The sequence below is a fragment of the Poeciliopsis prolifica genome, unplaced genomic scaffold, assembly GCF_027474105.1.
Source record: "Poeciliopsis prolifica strain line A6 unplaced genomic scaffold, Auburn_PproV2 SCAFFOLD003, whole genome shotgun sequence".
NCBI classification, from domain to species: domain Eukaryota; kingdom Metazoa; phylum Chordata; class Actinopteri; order Cyprinodontiformes; family Poeciliidae; genus Poeciliopsis; species Poeciliopsis prolifica.
This window is the reverse complement of record NW_026562378.1, coordinates 8,488,048-8,511,341: the sequence shown is the minus strand read 5'-3', so window position 1 is coordinate 8,511,341 and position 23,294 is coordinate 8,488,048. Positions and strand designations below refer to the sequence as shown.

The 23,294-nt window shown below is 38.1% G+C and overlaps 2 protein-coding genes across 2 annotated transcripts in view; both read right to left on the bottom strand.

Moving 5' to 3' along the window:
* Positions 1 to 371: 371 nt before the first annotated feature.
* Positions 372 to 15,131, bottom strand: tgm2b (transglutaminase 2b). The gene is made up of 13 exons (XM_055021785.1): positions 15,029 to 15,131; positions 10,014 to 10,193; positions 8,051 to 8,269; positions 7,656 to 7,774; positions 7,226 to 7,354; positions 6,955 to 7,132; positions 6,730 to 6,862; positions 6,549 to 6,652; positions 6,226 to 6,465; positions 3,585 to 3,860; positions 3,335 to 3,495; positions 1,372 to 1,508; positions 372 to 1,101 (listed from the first exon to the last, which is right to left on the bottom strand). The coding sequence occupies exons 1-13, from the start codon at positions 15,036 to 15,038 to the stop codon at positions 951 to 953; spliced, it is 2,037 nt and encodes a 678-aa protein (XP_054877760.1). The 5' UTR covers positions 15,039 to 15,131; the 3' UTR covers positions 372 to 950.
* Positions 15,132 to 16,720: 1,589 nt separating this feature from the next.
* Positions 16,721 to 23,294, bottom strand: part of quo (quattro) — a 32,131-nt gene continuing 25,557 nt past the window's right edge. Inside the window, exons 15-24 of the mRNA XM_055021674.1 lie at positions 22,414 to 22,663; positions 21,952 to 22,041; positions 21,266 to 21,490; positions 20,541 to 20,711; positions 19,924 to 20,101; positions 19,380 to 19,496; positions 19,031 to 19,285; positions 18,608 to 18,882; positions 18,407 to 18,470; positions 16,721 to 17,961 (exon numbers count right to left, since the gene is read on the bottom strand). Coding sequence (XP_054877649.1) covers positions 18,432 to 18,470; positions 18,608 to 18,882; positions 19,031 to 19,285; positions 19,380 to 19,496; positions 19,924 to 20,101; positions 20,541 to 20,711; positions 21,266 to 21,490; positions 21,952 to 22,041; positions 22,414 to 22,663 — 1,600 coding nt within the window. The 3' untranslated portion in view covers positions 16,721 to 17,961; positions 18,407 to 18,431. The remainder of the gene's footprint in view (positions 17,962 to 18,406; positions 18,471 to 18,607; positions 18,883 to 19,030; positions 19,286 to 19,379; positions 19,497 to 19,923; positions 20,102 to 20,540; positions 20,712 to 21,265; positions 21,491 to 21,951; positions 22,042 to 22,413; positions 22,664 to 23,294) is intronic.

Here is a 23,294-nt window from a genome sequence, read left to right as displayed (position 1 = left end):
GGAAACCAGTGTTCACTGAGAAGTGCTGATGATTACCGATACTCGAGGTTTGATTTGAGGGTACTTAGTGGAAAAACACCAGTTTTTAATGGCATTCCTTTCTTTAATACCAACCTCAGTGAGGCTCATCTTTCGTTACTGAATAGTTTCTAGTTTGTTTCAACTGTCTCGATTTAAATTGTAGAATAAGAAATGACTTTTCACAGTCCATGAAAACAGCTGAACAGTCCTTTAATTAAGTGCTGACCAGAAATCTACCTTAGTGTCACTGGTCAACCAGTGTGTAGATGTAATATCTTGTAGAAAAATGGTTTGCTGCACAAACTTTTTATGACTGAGTCAATTCCCAAAGCAAAGAGCCATATTCCCAATATTTTACAAAAAGCACTTTATTCGAGATTGTACATTGACAGTATTCTTCTACAGAGTACTAAATTATAATGTCTTCATAATTCTGGCATTGTGAACTGTCGATAAAAAACGAAAATGGCAATAAAGGGAGTCTTTTAGCAGAAAATGTCAAAGAGCAGGACATTATGTTTTTTACATGAAAGAAGTAAAATTTACTATTGGAATTGGAAAGCCACATAAAATTAATTGGGAGTGTCACTATCACTGCCTTATGTGAGACTGAAGGCAGAGAAACTTGGAAGAGCATCTTCCTCTGAAATGAAAGTCACACATCGTCCGTCCTGTTAGCATCTGAAGCGATGCTAAAAATACAAATAGTTTGAAATACATGCCTTGAGTAACAAAGTTCTCTGCTAACATATAGTATTTTTTGTCACAACAGGAAGCTTAAATGAATGACATACACAAGAGAAGAGATAAAAAAAATATATGAGGAAAAAAAAGCTGTTTTAGTCAGTAGAAATAAAAGAGTACATTTGCTTGGAAAAGCATGGAAAAACAGATGCAATATGTTTCTACCTTCAGGTCTATGTAATACTTTATTTTCCAATAATGACATTCCTGTAGCCCTTGACATGACACAACTTGTTGCTATCGAAGTCGACGACCAGTTTTCTCAAGCCAGAATGGGTCGGAGTGAAGTAGATTTTAACTTTGGCTTCCTCCCCTGGTCCCACCGTGCAGCCCAACCTGGAAGGTAAATATTTAAGTATTACTTGTCTGAAAGCTGCTTGAAGGCTTTGTCCAGATATTCAGATTGCATAAACATTTCACAGATAAATCACCACAGACACAGAACTCTTGCTTATGACAATCTCTGGAGGTAATGCAGCCAGAGCAACAGTGTTTAAAACTGCTCTACACAGCAGTCAAAATACAAGGATTCCTTTTAATCTCCTGCCTACATAAAATTATGTGTAAACAGGAGCTCATTTTAGGTGCAGCTGGAAATCTACCAACCTCTCGGAGATGATGCTTCCTCCAGTGAGGTTGGCCCCCTCAATGCTGAAGCAGCAGTTGTCCAGCGGCTCTGGCAGAGGGTTCTGGAGGCTGATCTCTGCAGCCAGCTTCCGGTTCTCCTTTGGTTCACCCAGGATCTGTGGGGAGCAAACACATTAGCTTGATTAAAGTCCTGCAACATTGCAGCTAAGAACTTCTGTGTATTTGATTTTATGTGGTAAACCAACACAAAGTAGAAAGTAAGTGTGAAGAGGTTTTAATCATCTTAAATTGAGATGCTCATTTGAATTCAACTTGCTTTACTTTGTGATCCACGACTCAAAATCCACTCCAACCAGCCAGTCACCTTCTGACCCAGTCAAAGGTCACCTAAACTGAATCGAGAATTTGTAGCAAGCCTTTTCAAGGCATGCCAGACTTCAAATTCAAATTCAAATTTTTGAGTTAAAGTTTAGAAATATGTATCTTCCTACATCACCTCCCCAATTAATCAATGTTTTCTGTTGATTTTTACATAAAATCTAATTAAATAAATATAGATTCACGCTGACTGTGATGTCCAACGCTGCTTCATAACATTGTATGACTGATAGAAAGCTGTAGTACATTGGTATACACGGATTATCAGAGTGAAATCTATGAGTTGAGGTATGTTTACAAGCTATACAGAGCAGCCTTCAAATTGTTTATCTGCAGAAGGTGACCTAAAAAAGAAAATGGAGACAAGAAGCACCAAAGAAGGGAAGGACTGCTTTACAGCTGTTACATTGCAGCTGTTTGAGAAGTCAGAAGGACTAAAGATAAATCTGAATTCCTCCATGGAGTAACTCTCTGCTTGTGTCTGAAGTTTCTGTGGTCTCTGTGTGTGTTATGTGTCTCTGAGCGTGACACTCCTGGGCAGTCGATCTGCATACCTGATATTTACAGCATATTTACTCTGGCTTCTTACATGGTCTTTGCCACGTCAAACTTCTACCAGCACAGAGCTGCGTATTCACCTTTCAACTCTTAAATGTGGATTTGGAAGCTTATCTTTGCAATTTAAATCTGACTGATTTGATCAATTCTGCACAACCCTACAACTATTGCTTCTGGATAACCGAACTTGACCTCTTTACCTACTATGTAGCTCCACTACTAAACGCACTCAACAACAACACCTTTTGATTGCCCTCAAAACGGTTCTGGTCCACTTCACCTTAAAGTCTGCACTGTTGATCTGTTAAAATCACCTGATTGTTAAATATCTTTTTTAAATACCTTATCAACACTGCTTTGCAAAAAGATTGTTACAGTGAGTGAAGTTTTCTACAATTTTTGTGTTACAGCAACAAATTTCAGTTCACTGTATTTGAATGTTGACTGATGGCTCTACACAGAAGTAGCACAAAACTAAAGAGTGGAAATGGTAGAAGAAAATGGATGTGCATTTGCAAAAGAAAAAAAAATCAGAAAAGTGTTGCATGCTTTTATATTCAGCCCCCTTCCCGGTGACACCCCTTAATAAAGTCCAGTGTACTCAAATGCATTGAGATTTAGGATAATTAGTCAACTGAGTCCACCTATGTGTTATTTTATCTCAGTACAAATCCAGATGTTCTGTGAATGTTTATTGTTAAATATTAGTGAAACATTATTGAAAAAGAAAATGTTACGAAGATGAAGAAAATGTAAGAATATCCAAAGCTTTTAATATCTCACATCTATTAATAGAATAGAATGGAGAATATTGTCATCTATAAAATCTAAGTTGAAAAAAACAAGGGCACATCTGCAAAACACGGATATGCACCTACACTAACAGAAACAGGCCAGAGGTAACTCTGGAGGAGCTGCAGAAATGCACAAGAATCGAAACCAAATCTTTACAATAATTGGCACACAGAATAACCTCAAAAGGATTTTGACATATTGGTGACGCAGCACTCCTCAAAGTGCACAAAAAAGTTGGAACTGTACTCACTCTGACTTTGATTTCAGGATTGTCCAGTACTATGTTTCTCATCACCAGTTTGGCCTCTCCTGTGGAGTAGTTGTGCAGTAGAGCTGCCAGGCGAATTAAGTTGTCCTCTGTGACTTGGTCCCCGTACTTTGAGTAATTCAGCCTTAGTGGAACTCGCCTCTCTGGAATGTCACACACAAAACATTTTTTCGCAGAATTAGAACAAGCATCATTTCAGAGATGCCCTGGTCCGGATGGTGGCGTGACTCACCTGCACCTGGTGGGAGCTGAACATTGAGCAGGTCTTTGAAACCACAATTCCCCCCCAAAAATCCATTGTAGGACACAGCGCAGGACCCAAACACCAGGCGACACTTCTTCTCTTCTTCGGTGTTGTTAGTGACAACAGCAAACACGTCAAAGTCGCAGCCCTTTCTCATGTCAGGTGTAACTTTGATGGTAACGTGAAGACCCGGGTCTGGGTTCTCTTGGAGAAGCTTGTTTAGGTGATTGGCTTTCTTGAATGCTTCACGCTCTTCATCAGATCCTGGGAATGTGGAAGCACAATGCACTGACTCACAGGAACTTAGGTGATCAAAAAGAAAAATTAAAATATTCAAAATACTATTTGTTGTTTTGTCTTTTATACACGAGTTGATGAGGAATTTATGGAATAACAGAAAGCTTCAACAGCAATTGATTCAACGGTTTCCAGCAGGCGAACACATTTAGAAAAATTAAAAATATGCATGCAACAGATGACAAACTACACTTCATATACTCCAAGGAAAACTAATCCAAAAATAACTTACACAATAGAACGTGAAATTTTCTAATTACATTTATTCAACAGAAGTTAAGCATTTAAATTTGCCAAATGCTTGCACATATTGTAAAGATACAGTTGTATTCTTCATGACCCAACCGGTCTCTCAAAACACAATGCAAGAAGTTGGTTCAATTTTTCTTATTCAACTTTGTCACTGAGCTGTGCGTGCATATGTTTATAGATGGCCCTCTCTAAAGAACAGGCCGATACTTTCAGCTGGGTGAGGTTTGAACATCCGCCTTCTCGATGACTTGATTTGTTTTTCTTTTTGCACCACTGGAGTGGACATTTGTGCCTTGGCTCGGGTCAATCGTTTTGTTCCAGGCTTTGGTTTCTGATAACATCCAGCTGTCGGGCAGATAACCTCACATTTCCTGCATAGATGAGTTCATACTTAACAATAAGCCCCAACTTATATAAATGCACTATGTGCACTGATAGATGGTATGAGGCATTTGTGGACACATGCAGGTTTTTTTGTATAAATATGTAGAAATGTGGGGACTGTGGGAAGCTAATGATGCCTGCACAGTTTGATCGGACATCTTTAAGTGAGCATGTCTCAGAGTATTACATAGTTTCACCTCGGTGTGAACTTGCTCATATGTTGTCTTTTGAGAGGGTTGGCAAATGTGTAATTTTTTCCACTTGTGAAAGATCTTTCTTTTCTATAGAGGGATGGATTTCAAATTCTTTTCAAATGACCTTGCAACCCCTGCGGGATTTATGGGCTGCAGCAGCAGAAAATGCCTCATCTACTTTCACCTTGGCATTGTGTTAATCCACACAACTTCTGCTTTAATAGTCACACAGGCTGTTAAATCCATTTAAAAGGTACAGCTAGATTAAAACCTACTAAGTAATTGTTTTGAAAGGAGTAAGAGGAAACAAAGATTCCTTGACATTGTTATACTTAAGTGTATCTTTTTTAAGATATTTATATCCTAAAATAAGGTGTCACACTTTCAGATATTTATAATGCATTTCAATCACATTTAATTCCTGATTTTACAAATAAGCAGCTGGGATCTTTTAACTACTATTTTTGTTGCACAAGTGAAAATCTAATGCTAACGTATTGCTTGACCATCAACATATTCAATAAAGGAAGCGTTACTTGCATCTAGACAATGATATTGCCTGAATACAAATCAGCCTAAAAATTAAATTTATAAGAATTATAAGCCTAATAATTTAATTATTAATAAGATAATGAAACTATTAACACATATCTTGATTGGAATATATAATAAATCATTATATCACCAAAAAAATTTGTTTCATGCATTTTTATCAATTTTCTTATTCATAGTGTACTGCAAAAATAGATTTTATATAATTTTAAAATGTTTTTTTTTTTTTTTTACAAAATTATGCATATTTCTTTTGAATTATTTGAAAACTGTTATTTCTGCTTTTAATGATTGACACATTTAAATAAATTGGTTATAAATTGAGAAGCTTCAGTGTGTAACTTGGTAAAAATATATTTTCAGATATTTGTTAAAACTGTTATGTTGTGACAGTATAGCATGAGAGATAATTTGTGAAAAATCTGTTTCCTCTACTTTCTCAAAGTGCTGGAAACAAGCAGTTTTAGTGCTGTCAATCACAATCTCATGTGGTGCTGCTCATCCTCCTTCCCCTGGCTCTGTGCTATGCTGCAGCTACCATAGCTTTAACAAGTATGGAGAAAACATATTTTTTATTAAAGTTATATACTACAGCTAAAATAAAATGCAACAACAAAGTATTTTTTGAGAAGTCTGCATTGATTTATGGGTATTTTGCATATTGCCTATGACTGTTGCTCGTTGGGAGAGACATTTCAGTAATCTAAGCATAACAGAAAAAGTTTAAGCAACCTACCTGCATACTGTCTGTGGACTGTTGCATATAAAAATCATGAGCAGTAAATATTTAGTTAGTTATCAGCATTGGACCAAATAAATCAAGGCAATTGTGGGCCTTTAAAATTGTGATGCTTTTGATGGGTCAGATAGACTCAAAAAATTTGTAAGAGCAGCTGGGTGGCCCAATTCAAATTTTTTTTGCCATGGCCGGCGCCCCTGTATTGTGGTACCTTCAGGGTACTTGTAGAGGTGAGTGATGTCCTCTCTGCTGTCACTGCCAACACTCTTGGTGCTGATCTTCTGGCCCACCAATCCAATTGTGGTAACTTTCGAAGTGCTGCCGTCCTTTTTCTTCATCAGTGTGACAACATCAGCATTGACTTCAGCGAAAACAAACGGGGCGTCGTACTTGAACGCAAGCTCTCCCTCCTTGATGGCCCTGAGAGGGATGGGGCCACAGCAATACACTCCTAAGGCAAAGAGGACATTGTCAGAACTGAAAGTGGTGGATAATAGTTCTTCAAAACATTCATACTCATTATAAAAGTATTACCTTCACTCTTCTCCTGGGGAGTGGGGTCACTAGCCTGCCACCCATCAAAATCAGGCTTGAGGTCAGGTCTGGTCATCCAGCTTTCCACCCAGCAGTGATAATTCCTGAAGATGTATTACACAATGTGAGTGCTCATAATACTGCCGACCATACATTAATTACAATGTAAGTGAGGTCTAACCAGATCATTTCTCTGGATTGAATGAGTTCCCCATTTTCATTGACGTAACGCTCAATCACCAGGTTGCTATTGGTGTCGTGGGCAGACAGATAGTTGGTTGTGACTCGGCAAGGAATGCCCAATGCTCTGGAAACTAAAACAAAAGACGATAAAGTTTGCTGTTTTTGATTGACAAAAATGATGAGTCATTTTCTCGAAAGAGGCCAATAGCCCACCGTTTCTTACCAGAGCAGGCCACGGCAGCAAACACCCAGCATTGTCCGTAACGAACAGGCTGACAGGACTGTGTGTCCCAATTTCGCAGGATCTCCACACTGCCACGCCAAACCAAGGGACTGACGCCTCCCTCATATCCATCTGTCCATTTTCCCAGCAAGACTCCTTTATCATCATTGCAATTCACCTGCCGGACGACAAAAAAGCTGGCTTCACATGTGAAAAAAAAAAGTGATTCACATGTGAAATATAAGCGTTGGAGAGGAGTAATTGGTCGCACCATGGCACTTAGCACTCGGGTTACGTAGATGGGGTTTCTTCTCCCTGAGTAGTCTTTTCCAGGATTTCGTAAACATTTGGGATTCATGTCCAGAATCCTCAGACAAACATCCAGGATTCCACTTTCGAACTGCAAACACAGCAAACATAATTAATGAATGTTTGCCTGTAGTACGGTATGTTGTAAATGTGTGAAAACAAAGCCAAGCTAGACATTTTCAAGAAGTGTAAATGCAGCACAATTTATGCACACATAGGTTTTGTAGCGTTTTAGAACTTCCATAGGTTATCTTGTAAGAGCATATTTTCCTCTTCTCGTAATGGCTCTTACGAGAAGAGCTTCTTCAACACTCTGACAAACTCCTGGCTCTTCTGATTGATTGTTTATGGTGATAAGGAGAGGTTAACAGAGTCAGTGTTGGTGTTGGTACCTGGCCAAAGTTCCAAGGAGTGGGAATGGTGTGTTTGCTGCTGCCTCGAAAGATGATCCCATCTTGAGAAAGCACATACTCTGCCAGATTCTGCTCGTTGTCCATATACACTGCATCCGCTGTTGCCAAGACACAACACAATGCCCCAACATGAGTTCAAACTGGCGATCTTTCGTTTTAAACAAATTCCTAAAATGCTTTACTGCAGCTTATTATCGAAAAATGTACCAAGTTTTGGCAATTATTTGTTTTTTATGACTTATTATCCCCTCTTCTTGTTAGCTCTAATCCTTAACACATGCTGGCGTGAAACATGATCGTCTAATCTTTTGTTAGCTCCAATAGATCCTCTGCTTGACAGACATGTCCTCCCAGATCCAGGCATGTTTACCCACCTGGACACCAGGGATTAAACAGAAGAATGAACTCAATCTTCTCTGACTGGCCCAGAGTGAGGGTGTAGCGGCCAATTGGAGCTTTGGGAGAAGAGCAGATAGACAGGGCCACCATGTCCCCAGGGGGGCTGGTCACCGTAGCACTCCAGGTGGAGGTGTCAATGCTAGAAGAGAGACCAAAACGGGCCCTGGTGCCATACTGCTCGGAGGGCTGAGGACCTGAAAACAACCAAGAAAACAGTTAGTTAGAAAGAAGAAAACAAATCTTTCAAAATTGTTTGCAAATTTACCTGACAAGCATCTGAATTTAAATTTTGTGTGCTGTAAGATTTCTCCATATGTTTATTGGTGGGTTGTGGGGAATCACATGGAGTTAGTTTTTAAGCAATCCATGACATTGAAGAGACTGTAAGTCATGTTCAGGGGCATGTGTATATATATATATATTATATATATATATATATATATAATAATATATATATATATATATATAATATATATATATATTATATATATATATATATATATATATATATATATATATAAATTCCCTTCTCACCCACCGCGGGTGGTTCTTATCCTCTGAGCTCGGGTCCTCTACCAGAGTCCTGGGAGCTTGAGGGTTCTGCGCAGTATCTTGGCTGTGCCAAGGACTGCACATTTCTGGACTGAGATGTCTGATGTTGTTCCTGGGATCTGTTGTAGCCACTGCTCCAGTTTGGGGGTTACTGCCCTGACTGGATAGCTCAATACATAAGGCATCAGTATATCACCCGAGAGGGCAGGGTTCGAATTCATTCTGGGTCCTTAGGCAAGACCCTTCAAGCTACTGCCTACCTCATACCATGAGAGATACTAAGTTGCGTAACATGCCGGCTCAGACGTCGCCCGGCCAAACAAGGTCTGCGTCAGGTGTTGGGGAACCAGAGCACCTTGATGACAAATGGGCTACTGGAACAAGACGGAAATGGGCGCGAGAGATGAATATATATATATATATATATATATATATATATATATATATATATATATATATATATATATATATAATATATATGAATCTGTGAGTTCAAACTAGTGAAAATAAAGTATATTGTGTGCCTTGCAGATTTGCAATACAAAGTTGTGTGTTGTGTGTTACATCCAGGAAAAAACATTTAGATGCATGAGTAAATGGCCAAATTTAACATAACATCTGTGTCGGTGTGGACAAATATAAATATTTTAGAGACAATATACATTTGATTAAAGTATTTAGTTTTAAAGCATCAGTAACTGTTCGGACAGAGGTGCCATAAATCAGTAAATGCTTTCCAAAGAAAGTTCAGAGGACTCTGGAGGATCTTCCAGCAGTGTTGCCAACTAAAGCAACTTTTTGCATTGCGTTATTTTTTCTGTCTTGAATGGAAGAGCCAACTTGAATCCATCAGAATATGGTTGTTTTATGGCCTGATAGTATTATCTGTGATTGCACACACTTCCCACTCCACCCAATTCAACATTTCCTGTTGAATTGGGTGGTTTGCAGCTGTTGACTTATCAGGCTTTTTGTAAGAGACAGATAGGTATTTTTTTTTCTATTCTGAAGACAAATGCAAAGCAAGAGCTACGCTTTCCAGCAATAACAGAAGAGCCTCATTACAGTCACACACAAAAATGTAGGAGGGCTTCTGCAGCACAAAGCCCTTAAGATGAAAAGTGAACACATTCAGAAGCATCTCTCATGTTCGGACTAGAATGTTGCTCCCTTTCTCTCTTCATATTTGAACAGGTTGCAAAGGAAATTAACATGAACAAACACACCCAGTATTAAGTGGCTGAGTGCACTCACTTCCTGAATGAGAGGAAGTGACCTCAGAGCTTTTCCACCAGAGAGGAATGCACTTGGACAGTCCATAATTGAAATAAATTCACACATTTTTTTCAAAAGTGGACAAGAACTATTTAAGTCAAAAGACTGCACCTGTTTCTGCGACGCAGTCAAGAGAGCTGATGCCCGGCTGGTAGCTCCCAGACCGAAGATACAGGCTGATGGTGAACGGCTGGCCTCTCCTGACGATGAGTCGATCCACTCCGTTCAGGTCAGTGCGATGGTCCGTGTTGTTGAACAAGCACTCCAGGTTCCAGCGCTCGATGTCCAGAGCTTTAAATAAAGCAAACAGCCCCATCAGTAGCTTAAATAGAATGTGTTTTTACTACAAAAATGTAAAAACACATTCTAAACAGTGATTTAACCTGATTCTGTCGTATTCTAAGAATACTTTTGTTTTAAATTAAGTCAAATTTTGTTTTTCTATTACCATGCTGTGCATGCGTCCTTTAAATGACTTCACATAAGTCCGAAGAGACTGTGCAACCATTCCCTGGTCCAACAGATCTTAATTTCCAATTCAATATGCATATGTTAGATTTTGAGGGATATTTTCTTAAGAGATCCTTTCAGCACCACAGGCTACCTCAGTATTATTTGGGATATAATAGTACAAGAAAATAGCATCGTAGACGTGCAGCAGACAATGTAAAGCTATCTTGTCAATATGATCGATGCCAGAAAAACATAAAGCAGTTTTGAAGGCAAAAAGCAGCCCAGGTAAGGAGTATATTCTTAGAAAAAAAAATGTCATAAACTTTAGTTCTATAATGAAGAATCCTTATTACTTAGTGGAGTGCTGTCCTGATGAGTACGGTTTATATAATTCATTGTCACTTCTATTTATCATTGCTGTTAATTCATAACTATCTTTTCTAATTTAGAAAATGATGTGGTTGCATATTAGGATTTAGTGCGCGCGCTTCAGATCAGATACATAACCACCGACACAAAGTGCAGCTAGTTTGGTTTTTACCATTCATTAAGATCATTTAGTTTCTGCATGATTCAATAGAAGCTAAACACAGACAGCGTCTCCCTCCTCCAGGGACCTCGCTGTTACACTCACAGTCCCACCCTTTGATTTCTGTGTAAACAAGAGGCTACAGTTCTCTTGTGTAACACTTCCACATATGGCGATGCATGTCAGAAGACTAGATTTCCCCCACTTACTTTAAAGCCCAGTGTGATGATCTTCGCTTGAAGCTACAAAGGCTTCCTGCTGCTTTACGTAAGTTAATTAAAACACATTTCTGGGAAGTAGTCAGTGTTTAATCTTGGCCTTCATCCAAAAAGAAATTACACACAAGATGGTGTTGGTGCAGATTTCCAGACCAGGGGCTTCAACATTTCCCTCCCTCACCACCAAACTGATGGCCAGACAAAGCAAGAACCCTTAATGACCTATTATATATTTAGTACTACCATATATAAAACATTTAACATTGTGAACAGATTTCTGAACACTTAATGTGAGCATTTTTTACTAAAATACATTACTTCATGCCTCCTTTCATCAACTTCTTACTTGTGGCCATGCTAATGTCTATTTGAAGACATAACTTTGACAAGATACATACAAAAAATGGTAATCAGAAACCGTACCACTCCTTATCGATATCTCAGTGCCCCACTTGGAGATGCGACTCTTACACTGAAGACTTCTTTTCCAGATCATTGACAAGATGTCTGCCGCCCCTTTTATTTATTTATTTTTTTTATTTAAATTTCAAGCTTTTAAAAAGTGAACACATTTTTTCAACCGAGCTTCTGTAGATTGTGTGATTAATAAACAGAATTTTTGAATGTTCACGGGAAGTGAATTTGCGATTAATCGGAAATTTAGGTTCCAATTTTTAGAATGCAAACTGGCCCACCAATGATACTGTTTAATATTTCTTTTTTGTTGTTTCTGTCAGGAGGTCTGCTTTGAAAACAGGAAATTCTTTTTTGAGAAAATTTACAACTTGATAAGTGTACCTATTGGAGAGAGACAAAAGGAAAACTCTCCGCTTCCACCCAAATGAGTCTGGAAATATTAAGTTGCTGAAGAACATTACTTGTTTAATAATTCGTTTTATCGATTATCCTTTTCAACTCACTTGTCTGTGATTGTTTCAAAAATGAGCCATGTTAACCCATAACCCAACACTTTATTGTCAAATCCAACCAGAACTAGACCAGCCCATGTTTGACAAATTAAATTGGGTTGTTTCTTTTCTTTAAGTTCATAGTTTGAAGAGAGTGCTGCTCAATTATTAACATATGATGGAATGCCTCAAGATTTAGGAATATGATGTCTGAAAAAGGAATGAGAAACAGATGCCCAACTTTCTGCAGAGATTTATGTCCATTGTTGGTAATTAAGAAGAAAAAGCACAACACTGAGCGAGCGCTAGCTGCCAGATGGTGCACATTTGTGATACAAAGTGGAACCTTATGCAGCTAAATTTCTAGAGTTACCTCACTACCAGAACGGATCATACGAGGAGAGGTTCCTGAGATTCCCCGCCTTTTTCTCAGTGTGCCTGTGCCTCTCCTCTCGCACCTCAAACCCTGACCCCACAGCACAGAGGGACTCTGTCATCAGCAACACTTAGTTCAGTATGAGCATTAAAGGGAAGTTAAATAAGGATGACTTAACACGGTAGTAGGGACCAAAAACACTATTTCAGTCCAGGAAACACAAACAAGCAAAGTCTCTGATGTGAAGGAAGTTTTCAGACTCACAGGTAACACCCACTCAGACTCCAGGTCTACACCACAGGCGCTTTTTAAAATAAAAATGAACGCTTTATTTGTGCGAAAAACAGGTGTGACTTGTGACGCCATGAGGCCGTTTAGCAATAATTTGTTGACTGAAGATGTGCTGCGGAGGTGGAAATAAATGCACAAACAGGAGGAAAAACAGGTCCTGTTTGCTATTCAGAAGTTCTCCAACATGTAGCTTTGACAAAAAAAAAAAAAAAGTATCCAGATCTCTATGAGACAGTTATTTACTTCTGCCTTCAGCTTGACGCCTGCGTAAAAATCCAAACATGGATAGTTGCTCTTTGAACATTTCTGAAGACCTTCACTGGGTGTCTAACGCAAATCAGTCTGGAGTGATGGACGCTCAAATATAGAGTCAATTAAGCGGCAGCTCAGAGCTGCACCTGTTTCTAGAGGCTATTATGATCTCAGAGCAGCTGCTGTTTATTTAAACATCAAGCTGAAATATTTTTTCATGCTTTCATGTCACCAAGACTTTTTCTTCTGGCTCTGTGCTGCTGGACCGAACCGCACCGAATGTGTTTGATGCCTGATGGCAAGAAAATAGCTTTTCTTGCCACCAGTGTTCAGGCCACCAGCAAACTTAAACACACCGTTTTGCATCACAAGAGTAGAGGTGACTGATGGGGGTTTACATTTTGACCATGATATGCTGTGTTACCATTATGGTAATGATGGAAATAGGGATAAAAACAATTTATTGCTTATTTTGTGGGAAACTGTTCAGCTGTGAATGCATGGCAGAGCTTTCAAAGCTCTTGAAAAACATCCATCTTTGAAATAGGCGTCTTCAGATCTATTTCAAAGATCTGAAATAGATCTTTGAAATAGATCTATTTCAAAGATAGAAATAGATCTATTTCTATTTCTATCTTAGAAATAGAAATAGAAAGTGAAGTCAAAGTGAAGTCAAACTTCACTTTGACTTCATTTGACTTCACTTTGACAAATGAAGTCAAAGTGACTTCATTTGATCAAATTTACTGATATTTATTGAGGCTTTGGAGATAATAGTAAAATTAAAAGTTTTGATAATATTGTCAGTTTTGGGGTATTTTAACAGCATTAACTGGACTTTATTGAGACATCAATAAATTAAAATTATTTTTATGACAGGAAATTTATCCTGATAAATGATGAACAATATGTCAAATGTCCACCAAGAGTTCATCTTGTGTTACAGTCCAAATGTTGTCAATGGCCATTTCAAGAGTGTGACTTGCACAAGAAATCAAACACCGAAAATTTGAGTAATGAATAAAATGTCATATTAAACAAAACTAAGTCTGAGATTGCTGTGGTTTATTGAAAATGTATTTTCTAGTAGGAAGCAGAGTTCTCTCATTTAATTACTGCTGGATTTTGCTCCACAACTGTTTGTGGTGCCTGTTTGGTTTCTGCTCATTGGAAATGTTTGCATCGCTTCATTTAAATTGTTTCCAAACAGCAACAGTCTCTTTTGTGAAACCGTGAGAATATTCAAGGCACAGTGAAGACTCACTGTGAGACGACTGATGGAGAAAAGGAGGGTAGACTCTTTGGATACACTGCCAGTCAAAAAATATTAGGCTGTTGTCTGTCTGGCTCTTTATTTAATATGTTCTCAGTATGTATCATCCATATTCATATATAATTATCATAATAATTTTGTAGTGTGAAAACCACATATCCCACAAAATGATTTTTTTTTATTTTTCAAAATTTTTATGTTTTAGATTAATTAGTTTTACCAAAATAATTTCTATTGGCCTAATGCTGACAAATAAATGAGCCTGAATCAATAAAAGAAAGAGAAAAAAGATTCAGAAATGTTCATAAGACGACCATGTCTATGAACAATTTGGGAAATCTAGATGATGATGATGATGATGATGTCATGGCATTGTAAGCTTCTAACAGGCTATTTCACAACAATGACATTTACTGGCTGTGGACGTATTTACGTTTTGCAAACAGAAATATTTGCACTTCTACTGATCCAAACATGATTTCATGTCAGGCAGAAAAAAAAAGTGTCTTTCATTAGTCTGTAAATTTGATTTAAAGTTGAACTTTCTTACTTATAATCAAGACATGATCTGTTTTCTGTTAATAATAAGTTTCTGCATATTTTTTTCTTTCAAATATCAAAGGTTCATGTGGATGTGAAAACTTTAGCATCAAACCTAAATGCGCGATCAAACCAAAAAATATGTCTGCAGAATAAACCAATCAGCTTAGGTTGTTTGCAACCAATAAAGCAAACGCATTTCAAGCGATCGAGGCTCGTGACGTCACCCTCTAACAACCAGATTAAGTTAGATTTTGACCAAAAGCGTCCGGACGCATTTCCTTACCTTGCGCCATAACTGCTGCGGTGCTTTCCAAAGTTTGCGGTTGTGGTTGAATGAATGTCTCGCTCGGCGCAGAAAGCGATGCCTCTCTGCCGTTATCTCGGTCTCCTATTTAACCCCCCTGGTACCAGTCAGAGAAAAGGGGTGTGACACAACCCTCAGCAAACCGGAGGGGGAGAGAAAGAAACAGGACGAGAGTTGACTCACTCTCACCTCCTCCTTCCCGTCAGATACAGTAAAGTCTGTCAAATGTTTTTTTTTTTTTTTTTTTTTTTTTTTTTTTGTTTTTGTTTTTGTTTTTGCTCCGCAGAAAACTTCCATGCACTTTTTGATAAACACTCCTTGGACCTTTTCTGCATCATCCAGACATGAAACATGACTGAGCACAAGCACATGAGTAACAATTAAAAATGAGATAGGTGAGGTTCTGTTAAAGCCTCCTGTTCCTCAAAGACCTACACTCGAAATGTGTTTGAAGTTTTTTTATTCTGTATTTTTGAAAGAAAAGCATTTTTGTTACGATTTTATTTCAAGTATATACTTTTTTCACGTTTTTTGTTAAATTATCCACTATTGCAGTGTTTCAGTTAGAAGGTTGTGGAGCAAACATGAAAACATTCCTTCACTTCATTTGTGAAACATGTTCAATAAGTAAAAACATTTTTGTCTGAGGATTGTGCAGCACATTATTTTTCTTTTCCATGTGAGGTCAAAACTAAAGTATGTGTTTTGCTCTCTGTGTGAGCATTTTGGCCAGAAAGTTGGCCTTTCTGCTGAGGAATGTTACGAAGATCAAAGATCAGACCAAAATAACAGTGAGGATTTTGTTTTCTGTTACTTGGATGATGTGGATTGCTCATGAAATCGACAGAATGTAAAAAGAGAACAGAAAAAACCCCAGAGATAATTTGGAAATATATACACTTACAGTTCCATCCAGATGTATTCATACCACTTTGAATTATAGAGTTTATTGAGATTTTCTGTGATGAGCCAACACAAGGCAGTGCATTGTGATTCAATCATCCATTTCAAATTTGTGTTAGTACTTTTGTCTTTTATTTCTGCATTGTGTTGTTCTACCACATTAAATAATAAACAACATTCACTAAAATCTATGGTTCTGACTTGACAAATTGTGAATAAGTTAGAGTTTGAATGTTACTCGAGGCACTGACCAACTTCATCAGTCATTGTTAAAACTTTTTTTGATCTAATGGTGCATTATTCACCAGATTTAGAAGATATTTGTGGGAAAACTAAAAATTCCCATTGTTTTGCTATCATGAATGAGCTGATGCTTTGAAGGAGATAGCACGCTTTCTCTTATAAATCACTGAAAAGGTGTTTTTGAACCTATACACTGTGATAAACATCTATATTTAATGATATACACCCAGTTGTTGGATTGAAATACAGACATTTTTTTTTTTTTTTTTTGCAAACCACCAACTGTTTTTTTGTTTTCTTAAATCTGTAATCAGTGTAGAATATACAGGTTTTACTAATCTATAAAATGTGATTAGCACGTTTCTCTAATTCTAAGGTCTTAATTCCAAAATTTGCAGAAGAAATGCTTCCTGTTTGTTTGTTTTATAGAATAAATGCTTTTTCAGTATGCTTTATACCAATTGTTGTTTGTCAGTCTAATAAGATATCTTTCTTTTTGTCAGGTCTACCAACACAATAGGGACATTGAAAAATTACAAATTTTTATTTCAAATGTCTCAAAAGTATATACAACATCTCAAACTTAAAGCACTAAGCCACTTGCAATGGGCTCATAACAATACAAATGCTTTTCATCTAAATGTGAAAAACATTTAGATTTCTTCTGTTTTTAAATTTGTCACACTTAAAGATTTTATGTTGTCAAATACATTTTGTGTGGCGACATGTAATGGGCGAGAAGAAGTAAAAAACAAGGTTTAAAGAAAAAAAAATAAAGAGGTAAGAAACAGTCACTGTTGTTTTTATTACAAAACACTGAAATGCAAACACAAAAAACTGTGGGAATATTTTTTGTGATATAAAAAGCCAACAGATTATGCACTACCTACTAGTAATGCAGTTTGAGTGGGCTGAAAATGAAAAGAAATACTTTGAAAATAAAAGCAATTTTATATCAAATGTTAAACACCAAGTCATGATATTTAGGCCAACAGAATTATAACATATACAAGACTTTTTATTACATGTTTTCAAGCCACTGTGCAATTAACTGCAGCACTGCAATATGATAACCCGACTGTATTAATTTTCTGACCTACATCTAAAAATATCTGATTAGAACAATTAGAAATCACATGGCTTTATTTTATGTAAAGTCAAACTGTATGCATTTCACAATCAAGTTTATCTCAAATCAATTAAGATACATTTCTAAGTGATTGCTTTAGTGGTGATATATAAAAAAACAGCTTTTATTAAAAAAAAAAAACTATTTACAAACTTGTGACAGAATATAGAAACAACTGGAAACGATGGTCTGCTCCACATTGGCTTGGAAGTCAACTGGAACATCCTCTGAAGTCGAACTTCCAACTTAAATATTTGAGGTTACTCACTAACCCAAGCTAAAAATCCAAAATGATTGCTACACCTATAAAGCATAAAGTGGCAGTAGTAAATGAATTGCATCCAATGTGTCTTGTTGGATCAGTTGGATATATAATAGTGTCCAACATCTATTTGTGAACGCCTTCCTTTAGTGTTCGAATGAATAAAACACAAAGAAATACTTATTTGTCATCTGTAATAGTAATAGTGGTTAACCTGGTCACAGAGTACAATAATTAGCAGTTCCCACTGGTTTTCTGTCTTGCAATGAGGTGTAAAGTCCTTCCTGGATCCGACTTCCAAGGCTCATGGGTGCAGCAAAAACAACTTTATCCAGGGCTGAAGAGCCTCAGTGAGCGTTCATCTGTTTTTAACCTCTGGAGAAAAACGACAACCAAAACATAATTGATTCATGTAAAATTCAAAGTGCAAATAATAGTAGAATTCCTGTCATCTGTGTTCCAGTGGCACGATTTGATCTATGACAGTCAAAGGATTCAGCGTTACCACTGATAAAAGATTTGCTCATGTCTGGATCATAGAAGCCAAATCCAGCTAACTGACAGCTCTCTGTGCTGCTATTTGATCACCTTAGCAAAAAATTAATTGACCTCTTGGATCAGCTGATCCTTACATAATTAAAACAGCTTAAATGTGAGAGCGATGTCAAAGTAAAACAATGCATATTTTACATCCATCAGAATAGACATAAACTACACAAAAACAGAGGGACAATCACTTAATTTCCTCTCCTTTGGACACTTTTCAAGACAGAGGACAGAGTGACAGCAGTTTCAAGTATCATTTCTATGCTATACTTACTTTATACTGTACCGCTTCTCACAGATCAAACCTCTGTAGACTTCCCACCACTTGTGCTTTCAGTCTGAAAGATTCATAATTTAAATTTAATTACACCATCTTATAAACTTTGTACTTAATAATATAGACACTGCAGGCAAATACATTTTATTGCATTGTTTTAAACCATCTGCAGAGTAAATTAAAGGCCATGCATCAGACCTTGCTGTCAGGCAGATCCTCGGTCTGATGCTGCTGCTTGAGTTTCATCCCGGGTGCTGCTGGTGATGGGCTGCTCACTGCAGATTCTTGAAGAGTGTTTGGGCTTTGGGAAACGAACAAAGCTTCGGTGGAACAAGCAGATCCAACTTCTTTCAAGGTGATGATCGAGGCGCAGACAGAAGAGCTGTCCTCCATCTCTCCCGCAGCGGAGCGGCAGCTGTGACTGCAACTGCTGAAACCGCTCACGCTCTCTCCTGATGACTCAGAGCTGTCCACTGGAGGACGGAGAAACATGTGGAGGAGTTTACCAACAGCACGGTTTTACTTTGGTGTTAGCAAAACCTTCTACCTTGACAGAAACAAGTTTTGCAAAGGAATTTCCTTGCCTTTGCACTAGAAGTAAGTCTTCAAATTTTCACTCACATAATAAGTTCTGATTTCTACTCTCACGGTCCATTTCATCCTCTTCGAGAGATCCAGGGGGCGATACATATCCCACAAGCCCCCCTGAGACCACCCTTCGTTTTGGACCGCCAACAAATCCAATAGGGGGCATGGAACCGCGTCCAGAGGAAGAGGAGGAAGAAGAACTGCTGCCTGAACCAACAGATTTTGGTCGTCCCTCCAGAAGCCCACCCTGTGAGCCGCATGACCCCAACGAGGACAGCACCTTGTTTTCTGCAGGGACAGTGGAAATTATGTTTTCATCGGCGGAAGGACGACCGAACGTTATAAACCTGATTATGATTTTTTTTAAAGTTAGTGCATTCACCTCTTCCTATCAGAACATAGTTTATAGCTCTGTCACTGATAGCCGCTTCGCTGGGCTGGATGTCCATGAAAGGCTTGTTTCCAATTCCCAGGAACACTCTCTCCTGCATTCGGACCTCTGAACAGATGAGACAAATGTCAGCTGACAAAGATTTAAAACTGTACAATGAAGTGTTACTTTATTATATAAAAACTGAATTCACACTGAAATGTTATTTGGAAAGGCCATACACAGTCCCATTGGCAGAATGGAGTCGTCTGAAGTATTGAAGAAACGTGGCAATAAATGCGCCACAAGTTTGTTCGTTTCAAACAACAAATTTATAAAACTGGATCTCTCAATCAACCCTTATATTAAAGGTTGATTTGTTTCAGAAGTTTTCAGTGTGAAGTTAAGCAACTTCAAGGAAATGTTTCATTAAAGCTTTTTATAGACATATGTATTTATCAGGAGTTTCAATACATGTGGCTAATACAGCAGCTCTTACTAAATCAATTCCCCACATAGAATCGCTTTGCAAATCAAGGTGCGTTTATATTTGTACCCCTGTTGTGTATAGCCTGCTCCCACAGGATGCGCTCCAGGTCTTTGGTCCAGGCCTCCTTCGCTTCCCGGCTTTCAGCTTGCAGTGTGTATGTGTCTTGGCTTTTCCTCTTTCGGAACCAGATCTCAAAACACAAGCCGCTGTCGCCGCTGTTCTGTGTCATGCCGATATCAGACGTCTGAACACGACAGAAGGACAACATGATTTCTTAAAACCGGTGCTTCAAATGCAGCAGAGCAGTTCCAGGGGCAGGAGGAAACACCAAACGTGCGTAAAATGTTAGAAGTTAAGTTGTGTTTATCTTTGTGTGGAGAGGAACAGACAGAAAAAAACTAAAAACATTGCACTTTTCTGTAAGTGTGAAGTACAGTCAGTTTTATATGTTTATTTTTGATGTTTTAAGTTTATTCATAAATCTTTGACGGGCCATTATCATTAAGACAAATTAAAAAAGGACAGTTGTTGAAGATGAATCTGATCGGCTTAGTCAATTTTATCCGTTACATAAATGCTCCTCTGTCAGCATGCTGGGAAGTGTTTCTAAATCTTGGACAACAAAATGTTTTTCTTTCTGCAGGGTTATGTTTGTGAATGGACATGCTGAACTAAATGGTTACCTTGAAGGACTGTTTGTAGACGTATGTGTCATTTCCCACATCCGTCTTTCTGGTCTTGCTGAAGAGAACAAGGTCTTGAAAGAGGAAAATGTGACGGAGACATTTCTTCTTCCTGAAAGTTACCAAGAACTCATCCTGCCGTATCAATTGACCTTGTTCTTTCAGATTGACCTGTGCATACGCAAGAGGAAGTGCGTGGTTATTTAAAGTGAAAACAGTTTTTCAGAGGAAGTTTCGTGTTGTTTACTACGTAGTCTCTGTTGGAATATCACCGATTGCTCCTGAAAGGTTCAAATGGACAGAAGTAGCATAAAAAAACAGAGGTTTCCTATAATCTCTAACAGAGAGCGTCTGTTTGCCATTTAAGAAATAACTGCATTCTTGCAGCCGCAGCTCCATTCCTGCTGCTGTTGCTCACCAGATAATGGAGTTCATCGTACGCCACACAGCAAAGTTCAGGGGAAAGTTCAGGAGAGATTGATGATCTGTCATTGTTTCTAACTCTCCTCCCTCTCATACATGTCAGCATAACTAACCCCACCAAACCAATGAAAGATGAATAAAGTGTATTGTTACGGCTGATACGTTACTAAGTCCTGTAAAACTGCCTAACGGATCCGTGTCACTGAATGTGATTTTAAAAGTATGTAAAGGAAATGCAAACTTTAATCTTGCTTGATATTGTATTGATACTGAATCAAAACAACCACTGTGTCTCCGCTTACATCACATTGGCGGATGGCGTCCATGGCCAGCAGATTGTTGCCGTGGCGCAGCTGGAAGTGGATGACCTCCAGAGCTGCCTTGATCTCGGCGACCTCTTTCGTTTGCTCCGGCCCACACTCCCTCATCACGTCCTGCAGCAGCAAGCTGTACTTACTGATGCGCTGCACAGGCTTCAGCAAGTAAGACCATAAGTCCATTTTATCCCCCAGCTTTAGCTGCTTTTGCTAAATGACGGAACAGAAACAAAGCAGCAGTGTGGTTAGAGTGCAGATGTGGTACGAAATGGTGAATGAAGGTTGTTGGGTTCAATTCACTGACAATTGAGTTATACATATATATATTTAAGTGGGCTAAAATTCAGTCCATCAGTCAGTTTAAAGCCATAAAGTAAACTTATGAATTTATGTGGTTTGAATGTGATTGTTTAAGGCAAATGGACAACACAGCTGTCGGATTAGTTATTTTGAAAAACTTGGTGTAATTTTCCTTCAACTTCAAAGTCATGCACCACTTTTGTTTTGGATTATTTAAGAAAATATCAATAAGCTCCAAGAAGTGACCAAATATAAACCAGGCTAAGGTTTCTATTTTAGATTAAGCATAACATCCAGTGAAATATCAAGAGACTTTCCCCGCTACAGAAAATAACAAAATTATTCTTGGGACTAAAAAAAGGGGTTCTCACCTTGAAAAAACTTTTTCCATGATTGGTAAGAAGAGAATCAGACTGCGGTTTGTTTTTGCTGTAAAGGGCATACAAAGCAAAACTCTCTCTCTGAAAGAAAGGAACAAATAAACACCTTCAACCATCATCACCAAACTGCTTATGTCAAAATGTAAAGCATAAAGGTGAGAACAGTTTGTCGCACTTCTATCAGTCCAACACTTACTCCCATCCTGTTTAGAAAATTGGTCGTTTAAATTGTTAAAAAGAAAGAGACATTTTTGGAAGCAGCAGACTTGTTCTCAGTCATCAGCTGTGAAACATCTGGAATGGGTTTCACTGGAACTGATTATAGTGAATTATCCAAATTTGAGGTCAGAACTGAAAATCGTGACTCCACACTGAATAAAATCTCCCGAATTACAGTTGGCGCAGACAAAAATGTTGATTAGGATTGTAATAAATGGGATTTTAGCTGCTCACATGACGCAAAAAGCAGCGGCCGACTCTGAATGGTTCCTTCATGCAGTTCTCCAATTCATCCGAGAAATAGTGATGGTGAAAGTCGTGGAGCTTTTCCAAATTCCCGAAAATGCTGCCCCTTTGGCCCCGGAGGTCTTGAGGGACGTCTGCTCTCTCCAGTTCGGGAAAGTAATGTTCCTTGACGTAACCCAGAGCTTTGACATACTCCCGCTCTGTGCACAGGAGCTCCTCCAAGATCTTCTGGACTTTCCTGTTCCAAGAGTAGGAAATGAAAAATGCAAATTTACTGTTTTTATAAAATTACACTTTTCAATAGCTATGCATATCACATAATTTTCTCTTGATCCAGGGGAATATTTCTTTTACATCTGCAGCTGAAACCACAAAAAAAAGACACAACAGTTTTTTTGATTATCTGACATTTGAATAGACTGTTCCTGTTTTAGATCAATTACAATAAACCAAATATTTTTACTTCCTAAATGCCAGAGTAATGAGACTTTTTAGTTTTTGTAGTTTTATTATTGTCTTTTTAATTTTTTTTACTTTTTCCAAACCTTAGAGATTTGAATACTTTTTCAGAGCATTTTGCAGAGCCGTTTTTTGTGACAGTCCTTCCAAACTATTAACTTAATTGTCCTCAAGCCACTTTGTAAATAATTTGATCAGTTGCTTAGGGACATTGTCCAGTTGGCACGTATGCACACCCAAACAAATAACTTCATGGCTGATGTTGCTTCAGCATTTCCACACAACATTCATTCTTCGTGATGCCGTCTGATTTCAAAAGGAAAAAGAAACATCGCCAATCCCTCTTACAGCAAAACACCCAAAAAACACGACGCTGCCACCCAGGCCTCACGCCGGTGTGGAAAGAAAAT